At 42.4% G+C, this 14,601-nt stretch overlaps 1 protein-coding gene across 1 annotated transcript in view; it reads left to right on the forward strand.

Annotated features, from left to right (window-relative positions):
• The window catches only part of LOC121857336, a 54,539-nt gene extending 46,827 nt beyond the window's left edge, over positions 1-7,712 (forward strand). The window contains exon 2 of the mRNA XM_042353345.1: positions 499-7,712. Coding sequence (XP_042209279.1) covers positions 549-1,124 — 576 coding nt within the window. The 5' untranslated portion in view covers positions 499-548 and the 3' untranslated portion in view covers positions 1,125-7,712. The remainder of the gene's footprint in view (positions 1-498) is intronic.
• Positions 7,713-14,601: the final 6,889 nt, after the last annotated feature.

The raw sequence follows: 14,601 nt of genomic DNA on the forward strand, positions 1-14,601 counted from the left end.
GTGACAGAGTGTGTGTGTGTGTGTGTGTGTGTGTGTGTGTTATAAGGATTAGAGGTAAACTATAACAAACAAATTATTGTAGAATGTCTTTTATACGATCATGTCCGTCTGTCTCTCCGTCGTATCGTGAGTTACTAACCTCGTGAAGTTGTCTCCTCCTTCAGCTCCCCATTAACCATTGTGAAACTTGACTTGAACATTGTAGAGTGACGGTACTGTACTAAGGGTCTATTTAACTATACTGTGGCATAATTGTGTTACTAATATTTTTTTACTAATACTAATATTTAATAATTTTTAGTGTTTCTTATATGTAATTAGAGGCAGTAGAGGCAGTAGAGGCCGTAGAGGCACTAGAGGCAGTAGAGGCAGTAGAGGCACTAGAGGCAGTAGAGGCAGTAGAGGCAGTAGAGGCAGTAGAGGCCGTGTTGGTATATTAATGTACAGTGTGTGTGGTGACCATGTGGCCCATGACTTACGGTGATCTTCTCTCCGCAGGTAACGGCGGCACCAGCACCAGCGGCGGCAGTGGTGGAGGTGGCGCCACCATGGGCGGCTGTGGGTTCGAGCAGGTAGCAGGAGGATCCTACGGGGGCGGCACGCCGCTCTCCATGCTGCAGCTCCCGCCCTCCGCCCACGCCGAGCTCAGTGCCCACCTGAGGTCTGTAGGATCGTCAGGGGCGAGCTTCACGCTGGATGGGGGTCGGGCGACTGACGCGGGCGAGACGGCCGAGCACGCTGAAGGAGAGGTGGGGTGGGTATGTAAGTCATGCCGCCTTGTGTTCCCTTCGCCCGCCCTCCTGGCCGCCCACCAGCGGGCCCTCGACCACACCCGCGGCGTCCTAAGACTGACGCAGCTGTTGTACGCGTGCACCTCGTGCCGCCACCACGCCGCCACCCTAGCCGACTACCGGCGCCACCTGGACAGCGAGCAACATCGTGCAGTCTCGGTGCCTGTGAGTTCGGCCAGCGGCCCCATGGTGGAGGATGCCGAGGTGGCGGCGGTGGTGCAGCAGATCACTGCCCTGGCGCAGGCGGCGCATCCAAGCACCGACACCAACGCCAACATCAACAAGGACAGCGCTGCCGCCACCCCCGGGCCACAACCGGCTTCCAGCCAGTAAGGTGGACCATTTCCGGCCCAATCGGCCATCTGGCTGCTACCCTCAGTGACCAGCGCGGCCCCCGGGCCTCCTGGACCAGGCCCGCCCTGGCCCGGGCCGCCAAGCCCCTCCTCGCAGGCCGGGCCTCGTGCCCCGCCCACTTAACGCCTCGCAGTAAACGCCCCGCGGCGGCGCCCCACAAACTGTGTCGTGTGTCGCTGTGGCCTCGCCGCTCCTGTGTCCGTGTAGACGTTGTCGTGTTTTAGCTAGCGGTCACCAGGCGCCGCACACCGCCACGCCCGCGTCGCGCCGCCCGCACCACCACCCCCACACACCCACGCTATAGCCTGGAAGGCCTCACAATGTGTGGCCGCATGCACGTGTGAAGCGTGGGCGTGTCGGTAGCCGCTGGTGGACACGGGCGGCGCGGGCACGGGCGAGGGCACTCATTCATACAATCAATTGATCCTGTGGGTAATGGTTCCTACGTAGGTTTATCGTGGCCAGTACTATGTTCCTGTAGCGATAGTGCGACCCCGCGCTGCCCGGGTCAAGGGCCGCTTCTTTACTTTATCTCCGGCGACGCTGACGAGCGTCCACCAGTTCCTCACCTGCCCAGGTGTACAAGAAGCAGCGGAGGACTCACACTTGTCAAGGTGATAATCCTGAAACCTTAGGATAAGGAAACCTCGCAAGATTCTTCAGTATATATTCCCTAACATCTGCACACTAGATTCTCCCCCATGGGATATATAAATATATATATACACAAGTGCATTCTGATGCAAAAAAAAAAAAAAATAGAAAAAATAAAGTTTTATCCACGTTCCCCCACACATACATGCAAGCCGTCAACTTGTTCTCGGAGGTTTATCAAGAACTACACCATAAGTCCACACAAGAGTTATTAGTGATACACAGTGATGGTGTCAGCGAATAGGAACCTTGTATTTGGTTATATTTCAGATAGGTTCTTATCTGTACTCACAAAATGTTGATAAAATGAACCTTCCTGAAGTGGTGCAGAAGGTTTACACTCCGCTGACGACCTCGACGCATGTATTGGACGGCTACAGTTTGAAGGGAAAGAAGAAGAGCAGTGGCGAGATGTTAATAGTAGGCGTATTAATTTGTTGTGTACTAATGCCAGGCTCTTGGCACTTCTGGCAGGCACCTTTGGCACTACTGGCCGGCCCTCACAGGTCCTCGGTCCTCACGGTTTATAGCGTTGTTGTTAGTTATTCATAAACCTCTTGACGCAGCTTCTTGGGTCTAACAGGACGTCAAGCCAAGAGGCCAGAGCATCAGTTAACATGTGATGAGGAAAGTTTAATAACTCCTGTTGGTGGAGAGACACAAGTCACTTAATAACTCTTCCCAGCCTCAATATTCTCCTCTAACCTAACCTAACCTAACCTAATCGTCACTACAGTTAAAAACCTTCTTGTTACCAGTTGCTGAAGAAATTAATCCGTTTCATGTTTACAGTCATGTGTGTGTCCAGTCATGTGTGTGTCTTCATTAACTCAGTTTGTGTCAAATTCTTTAGAGATTCATTGCTCTTGTTGCCTCACACCAGCTGTTTTTTAATTAACATTTGTTCAGAGTTGCTTTTGGAATTTATATTTATTGTCCAGGAACAAGTGTGAGTTATTGGTACTTCTCTTAGACGCTAGTGAGGTCATAATGTTGTCAAAGTGTAATTAACTAACAAGAGCGAATTATAACATGATAAAAGAGAATCAAGAATAACAAAGAAGGTTGTAAAAATATCACATAGGAAATAACGACACTCAAAAATCATCACAGTAGAATTTTGTGTCGAACTTCTAATAACATAAGAGGAGGGACCAGGAGGGGGGGGGGGGGTCAGTAGTGTCGGGAGCCTGGTGGACCAACTATGGTACTATGAGTGTGCTATTGTTGTGATGGTTGGCGCGGAAGACCGGGTTAATTGGGCACTGACACCGCTCACCTGCCTGAGGCAACCGCAAGCAAACTACCGAACTACCTCTCAATTGTTAAGAATCCTTAGACCGGTTCCATAGTTCCTATCAATGGTTGTGATGTGATCGGCAAGTGTTAGTCTTTAACTTGGGGTTTGATAAGGGTAATTTTTTGCTATTCAGAATAGATAGACAGAGAGTAATGATAGAAGGCTCAAGTCGCTGATCCGTCACTTTGTAGAGGACGAGGTCAAGAGCAATACAAAGTGTGGCTGACGGTGAGGGTGACGGGGCGCCCTCAGGAGGACGTCTCCAGCACCCACACCGTCCGGCTACACACATTCTGTGACCAAGTTCTCCATATATTTTGATTCCGTTTTTACAGAGCATCGCAGCAGAGTTTGACGCTCACAGTCAGACACATCAGTGGAGGCAAGACTTAAGAGTCCCCTCACAGCTCTCAGGGGTCTTACCGACACTCATCAGTCCTGGCAAGAATTGGATCTAAGAAGCTCATTGTTTACGTGAAACTTGTTTGTTTACCTGTCCAGCTGTTACAGGTGAGTGTCGAGAAGGACCCCCGAGGCCGCACCACTCAGAACCAACATTTATGTTTCCGAAGCATTACAGACAGCCTGGGGGGCGCCGCACCTCACACACGCCTCTTGTCTACGTCATCACATAGAGAAAAATATATGGTTGTAGTTAATAAAATTGAAGTTAATAATAAATTATATTCCAGAGTTGAGGAAAATAAAAGTGTTGATAAGTCATGTGGAGTTATGGGTGATGATGGTTTAATTTACCTGGAAACATTCACCTGCACTAAAAGACGGTCAAATTTAACATGAAATTACCAGTGACTTCTTGGATTGATTATATTGAGATGAGTCATGATAGTTTGAGTGATATGATACTAATGGCAGGTGAACACAGGTAAAGGGAGGTGAGTACAGGTCAGTCTGTCGGGGTCAAAACAGAAGCAAGAACAGAGTGTGAGGCGCGGCGCTGCCCAGGAGCGCAGGTGCGCCCAGTACCTGGTCAGGTCCCCTTGAGGCGGCGTGAGGGCGGTGCGGTGTTGGTGCCCTGGGACGTGTTCAGGGGCGGTGCCCGGCCACCTGGCACGGGCACCCGCCTACAGTAGGCTAGTTAGGATTAGCTTCTTATATTCGACAAACTATCAGTAATTACCATTTGCTGTCGACCTTTCTCCATGTTGTAGCGGAAACTTATAAAACGATTTTCGTCACTAGAGGAGTCATTATAATTCTTTAATGTTTCGTTAGTGCCATGGTAGTTAGCTCGCTTGACAGGTGTAAGTTTTAACAACAAAAATTAACCAGGTTAACTATGTTTATATTTTACTCTTAAGAAAATGAACAATAATATCCACCTTTTGTCCACTGCAGGGCCATGTGGCCAAGCCTGACGCTGGAGTGCCATGTCTCCAGGCCATGCAGTACTGCTGCCATGTAGCAGTGTTGCCATGTCCTGTGGCCATGCAGCAGTGTTTACCATGTCTTGCGATCTTGCAACAGTGTGCCATCATGTCTTGTAGACATGCAGCAGTGTTGCCATGTGTTGTGGTCATTCAGCAGTGTTACCATCCTAGACATTTAAGGTGCAGTGTTTTCAGTACAGAGCAGTGTTGCCATCCCAGATATTTCTATAGTAGTGGATCATCTCCCAGTGGTGCCATATCAGGTGGTCATCTCCCAGCGTTGCCATTTTAGAGTTCCTGAGAGCAAGGTAGAAAGTTCCTCATAAGTCTTATATAAACGTTCAAGAGTTTCATGCACGCTTGTTTGTGACTCAACATTACTAACGTAGATCAAGACAGTTCTATTGAATGAAGATATGCAAATTTCAGCTCACATTTCGGTGCCAAAAAAAAATGGCATTTAAATGACAATGCAAACGGTTGTATGTTCCTTAAAAAAACCAATAATACATATCAAACAGACTGATATATTTTATACACTGATCTTTCCTAGTACATATTTGAGCAAAGTACAAGAAGCACCTATTGGATGTTGCAGCAGAGATATTTTGTTCCTCCCGTGTCACAGCATCAGTACTCACCCACACTATGCACACAGCTGAAGAACTTAACGAGGGTTGAAAGAAGGTAACAAGTTCCTATTTGTGTCTCTGTGATTCCTACTTTCATAATATTAGTAAGTAAACAAAACAGTGGATAATTTAACGGTGAAGTAAAGAATAAACTAAAACAGACAGACTAACGTACAGTAGATGTTCAGTCTTGAGTTCTTTAGTCACGGTTGGTACAAATTGTTCAGCGTTGAGTGTCTGTCTCTCTCCCCAGGGTCCTTCACAATGTTAACCTATCTGAGAGGTTTTTTTCCCGTCGTGTGATCTCCCGACACGACAAAATTTCTCGCGTAGTTTGAGCAGATGACGCCACATAGTCGTCCACTGTCCCACTAGTCTCAATGGTTCGTAGGAAACATCTCAACTATTGACTTACGATAAAACACAAAACAAAAATGTGATCGAAATTACCTCGAGACTTGACCTTTACTCTATAACTTAAACCAGATAAATTTAAAATAAATTTTGTCGGATTTTAGCGTCGGTGTTTGAGTCTATGTGAATCAAAAGGATGGTAAGACATGTTTGTTGTTGCTTCAGAGTTAATGACGTCATCTTGCTTCAGAGTTTGACATCTTGCTTTAGAGAGTTAGTAACGTCACCTTGCTTCAGTGAATTAATGACGTCATTTTGCTTCAGAGTTAATGACATCTTGCTTCAGAGTTAATGACATCATCTTGCTTCAGACGATAGAAAAGTACAGAATTCCTTTGGCAGAATCACCAATTAAGGCTCATTACGGCTAAATACTAAAATAATCCGAAGTGGTTGTTGATTGGCCGATGCGTTAGTGTAAAAGCGAGTCTACTGTGACGTCAGATAGAATACCAACGAGTTTATCTCTCTCACCTATTGACTCGACCAATTATGAGCCAGTATAGGGAGTGACGTCAGGCGTGGGTGTCATTTAACCCACCAATAGTTGAGAGGGAAGGGCCTGGGTGAAGGGACAGCCTTACCACCAGCACACGCACACCACCAGTACACATCACTACGTGTTATTAAACTTCGTGTGGTGTGAGCTTATAACACAACAGCAAAAGGGGGGGGGGGGGGTTGTGTCTAGTGTTATGAATTCTCAACAAAATCTGTACCTGTATATTTGATTTTTTGTCTTCATCTGACCTCTTGTAAGAAACACTTAAGTGGTGGTGTAGGGGGGAGTGTGTGGATGTTGTGTCGTAAGCTCACACCACTTGATGCAGTTTGATCACACGGGCGTTTTCTCCTCTCGTCCCGGGATCACGGTAAAAGGAGTTTGGCTTTGATCTTTGTTATGACTGAGTTAGCTGAGCTGGGAGACTGACCACCTAACTTACACCTGGGGGAGCACAGGATGACCTAAGGTGACCTCTCGTCTACCCAGGGAAGGAAAATGACCCGAGTAACAAATTAAATGCCTCCGTGACAGTCATGGCTGGTGGTATGGTGACGTGACACTACAATACCTCATCACCCTCACCATAAGTTATAATTATGTGTATAGTATCAACCAGGTACCAGAAATATAAACAGGTAGAGTCATTACTTGTTACTAGGGTCATTATCTCACCTGTGTTATGGCGTAGAAGCCACTAAATGTTACTGACAATGTTCCTAATTTATGACTAAAAAATAAATATTTGTATACACGTTTATATACAACAAAAAATAAAATCCTCAAAGTTTTTATGTTCCTCTGAGGAGTGATGTGAGGCCTGGCATTATTAGATGGTTCACCCCCCACCTAGACGGTCTGGACTAGCAAGTACTGTAGAGAGAGAGAAAAAAAACACAAACAAAAGATGGATTTGAATGTACCTCTTGTGACGTGAGATGCGAACTGTGACGTCACGACCAATAACAATGAGGGTTTTCTGTATATTGTGTTGGTGATTGGCTGATCACACTCCTACCTCACGTTACTCTCTTAAGATAACAATAATAAATAAAAAAAAAAGATAACATTCCTACCTTTGTTCCTTAGTGATATTGTGATAATATTTTGGCGCTCTAAGGACAAAGGTATGGTCAAGTAGGATGTATTTTTTAGAAGATTTTGTGAAGGATATGTGAAGTGTATAAAAGAAAGGAAGGTGTTTTGTAGGATTTGTGATGATGGTGATTAGGACTGAACAAGGAGCAGCAGATGACGTAACCTGTAAAGGATGCTAGAATGACACTTAAAGCCTCTATCATTAATTTTGTTGAGATTATTAATAGGAAAATTGTCCCTCTTAAAAAAAAAAAAAAAATACTCAGATCTGATGATAGTTTGGTAGAGGCTAAAGCATTGTTCCAGTGTCCCAGCCCAAGTAATGTTATGTGATAAGGTGTGTGTGTTATATGGAATTAATTAAGTTATCAAGGATTTTTTTTTAATTAGTTTAAAAAATGTCGGGTTTTTCTGTCTCACATTTTTTTGGTTATGATATTAATCTTGCTAAGACTCCACCAATCACATGGTTTAACTCTCTTACAGTACACAGACACAGTATTGTTTATCATTGTCGTAGTTAATAACACCTATCAAGTGGTCCTATGATTTAATGAATAAACTCACAACAACCTCGGGTAGTTTTTCATTATAGCTGAAACAACTTTTATTGTATTGAATGTTTGTATGATTTCACTTTCTATCATTTGTCCCAAGTTGCCGTGTGTGGTGGAGAGGGTCTGTGTGCGTGTGGAGGAGGATGTTCTTCATTGGCCGGATGGAATAGGTCGTCCTCGAGTGATCTATCTGGTCAGAGGAGATATCTTCTGGCCACACACATGCACACAGTCTAAGGAAAGGGTTGATTATTTACACCTGATGTAAATTGGACAACTTACAGGTAATGATTCCCTATGCTACCTGTGTGAGGAGATTACAACCCCCAGGATGAACTATTAACTGTCATCAATATATTAAATGTATTACAGGACAAAATTGTAGTTTATCATATGAAAAAAAATTGAGAAAATATGCAGATAGGATAAGGAGATGTTTTTTAAGAGGGGAAGAACTACAAGTTGATAAATAAAATATATATTGAAGAAACTGGAAAGCAAATTTGTTATCAGTATTCATAACAGCGAGTATAACGATAAGGTTGAGGGATATCACTAATATATCATAAAAATATTACATTTTATAAATATTTTTCCGATGTTTCGTTATGTAGAGTAGCAAGTTCTTTCCAATCTTCTCGTCTTAGTGTGAAATTATGGGGAAAGAGTAAGTAGAATGACCTCATATGACCTAACTATCAGATGGTAATTACAAGTCGTTTATTACTCAGTTAACATCTATGAACTATATGTCAATTCAGTAAAGACGGCGAGAGTTAGATGGTGAATCATGAATCATTTCAATAACATTTAATAATAAATATCAATAACAGGAATTATTTGTATCAATATTCACTTCTGTTGTTGTCTGCGTTTAAAGATGATATTAGTTGTTTTTAATTATTTTTATTCGTGTTTTATTTACTATTCGTGTTGATTCATAGATAAAAACCCGATAAAAATACTTGTATAGGAAATTGGTCTTGGGTTGAGTCGACTGTCTGTGCAAAATGGTTCCTTGTATAGCGGATGGAGGCGTGCGTGTGTCAGGCATCATGGGTACCCTGTTAGTGCTCGCTCCAGATTTCCCAAGATTCGTAACTTTTTCCCCAAGATTCGTAACTTTTCCCCAAGATTCGTAACTTTTTCCCCAAGATTCGTAACTTAACTTGTCCTCCTCAACACAGAGTGAATGACCGCAATTAATTAGAGGAGATAAATGTTACTCGTAATTTCTGACACTATCATTATGGCATAAAGACTCAATGAAGTGTATTCTTTTAAAACTCAAACTTACGAAAAAACATTAATGTTACGGATAAACTTACGAGCGAATCCGAAAAGTGTCTTAAAGATCAATAATCATGAAGAAAAAAAAATATTAACGTAGGGGTTTCTGAGAATTAGTTAGTCGTTATACCACCAGAGGAAGGGGGAGGAGAAGGAAGGGAGGGGAAAAGGGGGGGGGGAGGAGTAGGAAGAAGGGTAGGGGGAGAAGGAAGCAAATGAGGCAAGTTAAATACATTACTTAAATCCCTACTTACTTACGAAAAACACACAAAAATAAAAAATTCCTCCTTTACGGATCTTTTGAAACTCTTAGTAAGTCCTGAGTTTGAAGCTGCATGGGGGGGAAGGGTGAGTCGAGTACAGTAGTTTATTGTAAAGCGATCATCACCGTCTAGAGATCATCCTGTGCTATTTCCACTCATCTCCTCCCCCCCCTCCCCTCACCCCCCTAATAAAAAATTGCCGTGGAGTGTGTAGTAACAAGTGTCTTTCAGGGAGAGAGGAGGAGGGAAAGGCGCCGCCGCGTCTCTTGGACAATATGGCCAAATGAGAAGTGATCAGAGTGACGCCTTATTTAGAAACACGACTTGTTTCATCTTTTATTGGTTACCTGATGTTAATTAATTATAGGTAAGGGGAATGGAGTTAATTATATATGTGTTTCAAGGTTTAAGCATTACTATGGGGATTTGTTTGTGAATCTTGTTTTCTAATTGGTTAACCGAGTGAGCTAGTTTTACCGGAACTTAACTTACCTCAGTTGAAAGAAAGTTAGAAAGCCAACTACTCGGATATGTTCTTGTGGAAACTCTTGAAGTGAAATTGAGCGAGAAAATGAAAAATTGACAATATAGTGTTTTTTTTTTGTATCTTTGGTTTCTTTTCAAAGTGATGAAGGCGAGGGAGGGCAGTCGGTGGTGAGAATAAATCCGGGTGGCAAACTGGCGGTTGTCACTAGCAAGAGGACGTAATTGCTAACAAGATACAGCTGATGTTAACGACAATGACTTCCGCGTGTTTACGTTTTTATCTTAGTGGGGGTGGACTTCATGTAGACATTTGGTGAAGTTATTTAATGTTTGTGATTTTCATTACTTATTTAATAGTATACGATGTGTTAACTCAGCATAAATCTCAACTTTGTGTAGTCACTCTGATAATAAGGAACCAATCAAAACTTTGGAAAATATCTGGCATTTAACCCAACAGCCAATCACGTTCCACGCCAGAAGAAGGGAACCAATTAGAAGAGTGAACCCGATAGAGTTGCTCCATATCCAAGTCTTGTTTGTGAATCTAGGTCTCGGGCGCTAGTAGCATAAGGGTTATATCGGCTTGTTCTCCTTTGGTATCGGATCGCTGATTATAGGTGGCAGTAATTGCAATTTTGAGGCTTAGGTATCGAATTCTAAGAGAAAACTTTAATGGCTAAAACTGAATTCTAAAAAATGTCATCTGAGGTAATCAAATTTTAGACCAACCTGGGGGTGTTTTTAGGGCGTGGAAAAATTAAAAAGCTGCACTTGGGGTATTTGATACAATTCCAACTTGGTTTACGGGGGCGTCAAAGGAGAATCTCTGGGCACGAAAAGCTGAACGTTCATTGGTAGGCTGGGATTTTTTTTTTACAGAACCAGCCAATCACGTCACTCTCCTACTTGTTTGTTTTGGCTCCTCTTCAAACTCATAGTTGTAACTCTTCAATGCAGTTCGAATAAGGTTTTTTTTTTTTCTTCACCACCAACCACTGGAAAACTCGGCCTTAATGTAGTCGTATCTAAAGCTCAAAATGGTGTATTGCATCATGTAGGATTTGGGGTTTCAAGAGCTTATTAGCATAGATAAGGTATAAACTGGCTGTCCGTATGCGCAATTTTTTGATATCGGGGTTCAGAAAGGGTGATAATGCTCTCTGCCAATCCCTCTAAGGTTGAGTTCCTGAGTGTCGTTACCTATAAATATAACCTTTCGTGAATCTGTCGGCTAGTTCACACATCCTTTTCCCTGTTTGAGCGACGATTTCTATCATTATATAATGTTCGTTATATGTAAGTTATTTGTTCGTTATGCGTAAATCATTTCCGCCTCTGACCAGTTGTTGTTGTTGTCCGAGTTTACTAAACCTAATATTTTGATGTGTTTAAAACTCATTCATACAAGATTACTTTAAAAATTATCTTGGCATTAAAAGAACGCCTCTGCAGGTAGAAGGCAGACGAACGTGTATCTGGTTAATGCCTTCCACACCCGTGTCACTGTGAGAGTGGCAATGAACGCCAGGCACTGTTGGTCGCTCATGATGGCGTTATCTTTCATGACACGGGGCCATAGTTCCGCCGTGTCTGTCTTACGTGGTGAAATATATGTATCTGTGCAGGCAAGTGTTCAAGTTTATTGCAGGTATAAACTTTAGGTAGACCAGATGTGAAATGGGTAACCTGTGTGTTGCAGGAAGCACCTGTCTGTAAGCCACAACACCTGTTTATTAGTGGTGAATAAACTGCCTAACACATATGTACACGTTAACAACAGGATGATTGAGGATTGTTTAGAATATGACAACGTGTGTGTGTGTGTGTGTGTGTATCATGATGAACATTTAGTACACATTATTTATACATGCAGGGCGCGTGTTAATGAGGCTTACCTCTATGATACTAACCAGGTAACACACACACACACACACACACACACTGGCTTTAACCTGAACACTTGTAGATCTGCCTAACAAGAACATCTATACAACAATTCTTCCTCAGTGACAAACACACGTACCTCTTATGAACAACACCAAAGTAAATATTATTACTTATTAACGAAGGAGACACGTGTACACATCTGACCCCTGGATTAAATTTCTGTTTTATATTTCGAAGTCATCACAGTTTTCCATTAATCATTATTGGTTATTTTAGTATTGATAATTAACTGGTTTACGATAAGTGACTTTGATCCAACGTTAAGGAAACAACTTGCAGCGTAAGTCTCTCTCTCTCTCTCTCTCAACTCTTACGTATTGTTTACTCTCAATACAGTGACGTCATTGTTTACATTTCAACAACAACGTCGTTTGTTTACTATCACCCAATTACGTAATTCATTCATAATCTCACGTCTATCGTTAACCACCGTGGACTATTGTTTAACTATTGTTGTTTATTTGGTCGTGTCTGAAGGTACAGTAGGTAGTCGCTCTTGTTTATTTTTTACGTCAGTGTAATCAATCAAATTCTCCCACACCTGGCAAGCCTGTTTAGTGTAGGTGTTGAGAAGGGCGTTTGTTGGGGGCTTCTGGTGGTGGACAGTGAGGGAGGGAGTTGTTGGAGAGAGAATATTGAGGGTAGGAATTGTTGGAGAGAGAAAATTGAGGGGAGGGAGAAGGTTGGAGAAGGAACATTGAGAATTAATGGAGGCAGCTGTTGGAGAGAGACCATTGAGAATTGAGGGAGATTGTTGTTGTAGAGAATATTGAGAGAAGGAATTGTTGGAGACAGATCACTGAGGGAATTAATGAGGAAATATTGTTCAGTGAGGGAATTAATACAGTGAATATTGATCCATGAAACAAATATTTAAAGGATTATCATACAATAAAACAGTAAATAAAGGGAATACGTATATAAAGTATTACACAACAGGTGCTGTATTATACGACATTAATACACATTGAATTATCACAAATACAATCCTTTAATAAAAAAAAATTCAAAGTTACAGATTTATACATTGTAGTAGATTGTAATACATGAGAAAGTACAGTAGGTGGTGGTGGTGGGTAAGGAAGACTAAAAAAAGCGACCAACCACATACATCGTTTGTTTTGATAAATTCCCGTTTTCTGTTACCTCAAGAGGGTCCCCCACTTATATACACAGTTGGATGTATTATAAAAATAAACCCGATTTGCATATACAGGTAGAAAAATATTGTAGTGGTTTTAAGGTATTGTGGTGACCTTATGGGTGAAATTGACTTGTAATCGTTGAACTGAAGAATTATGGAAGTGAAATAAAGAACGAAACGAAGAAAATTATTATCGTTATGCAGTTAGGTGATTGTAATAAGGGTTGAAGTGAAAGTTAGATGAGAACTTTTTGAACTGATCGTTGAACTTGGGGGTCTAAAATGGCGTTAGTATCGAGGGTTCAGATTCGGTTCATGACTGTTCGAGACACTAGTGGTTCATTGTGACAGGAGTTAGTGAGGTTTTTTTATCTGTATAACGTGGAGATCTGAGTCCAGTGTATCTTTGACGTCACGTTGTTAACACTAAAGTGTTTACGTTGTTCTCTGATGTCAAAACGTATCGGTGACGTCACATTGTAAACATAGAAGTCATAACTTGTCTTTGACGTCACGCTCAACAACAGTCACACTACGCCCTGACGTCACATTATTCCCTGACAGCATAAACTTTAATATCTGACGTCACAGTTAAATAATAACTTTATTCCCTGTCGTCGTGATGCATCTCTGGCGTCATAATGAACACAGAAATGTCATCATACTTACTCCCTGTGACGTCACACTTAGACGTCACATCTTATCTCCGAGGGTTATCTGACGCACCTGGAGGTGAAGAATTTATCCCAGGTTGATGTGCTCAGTCGACTCGCTGTCCACCTCCCAAGAAGCTCTCTGAACCTTAAGACGTTTTAGCCTACTGATAACGTTAGGTTGTTAATGACGAGGGAAGGCTTCTACCTCACAACAAGTTCCTAGGATTGAGCAGGGGCGGTATATATATGTATATGTATATGTATATATGTATATGTATGTATGTATATGTATATGTATGTATATATATATGTATATGTATGTATGTATAGAGAGAGTGTGACGACTTACGTGGTTATGGGCCCTTATTTAGCCACCTCTGTGGATCCCATCTCTCCACGTTTGCTGTGAATAGAAGGAAGTTGAGATACAACGAAGTCTACGTAAAGGCTCATAATTGGTTGTTTTTGGTCACGTAGTTGTGTTTCCCCCCAAATGGCACTATATCTGTGTGTGTAGCAAGTCCTGACTATAATTATGTCCTAGGTCACAAGTATTGTAGGTTAACCCTTCTTGGTGACTGTAAGCGAGGTTGACCCTTCAAGGTGACGCTTCAGTAAGGTTCTTCGCGTAGTTTTCTCTCGAGTGAGTGAGAGAACCAAGTCTTACTGAAGCTGTCTATGTAAAGGTTCTTCCGTCGCTGATCTTGTCACAGTTTGATATACCCAGCGTCTTAGGAGCTCCAGTTACTTGATTGGAGCTTGGGTCTATGACATCACTTTGAATAAGCCTCTTTTTTATTGGCTTAAACTATCATGACGTCATCGACAGAGACTCCCACCCCATACACCCCAATCCCAATATCCAACCCTCATGACGTAATCAAATAGGCTGCAATCTAATTGGCTGGAGCTCCTGACGTCACAAATATCCCCCAAAGATGGAGTGCCTACCTATAAAGGCTGACGAACCAATAGGCATCAGCCCCGACGGTCTCGCACTTATCTGTTGGTCGAACTTATCCGGTTTGATTAGTTATCGATGCACCTGTACAGTCATTACACTCCGCTGCTGTTGTGTTCATTCAAGAAATAATTATGTATGTTGCCTATAATTTATAC

This window comes from Homarus americanus, unplaced genomic scaffold (assembly GCF_018991925.1).
Source record: "Homarus americanus isolate GMGI-L3 unplaced genomic scaffold, GMGI_Hamer_2.0 scaffold30231, whole genome shotgun sequence".
Lineage (NCBI taxonomy): Eukaryota > Metazoa > Arthropoda > Malacostraca > Decapoda > Nephropidae > Homarus > Homarus americanus.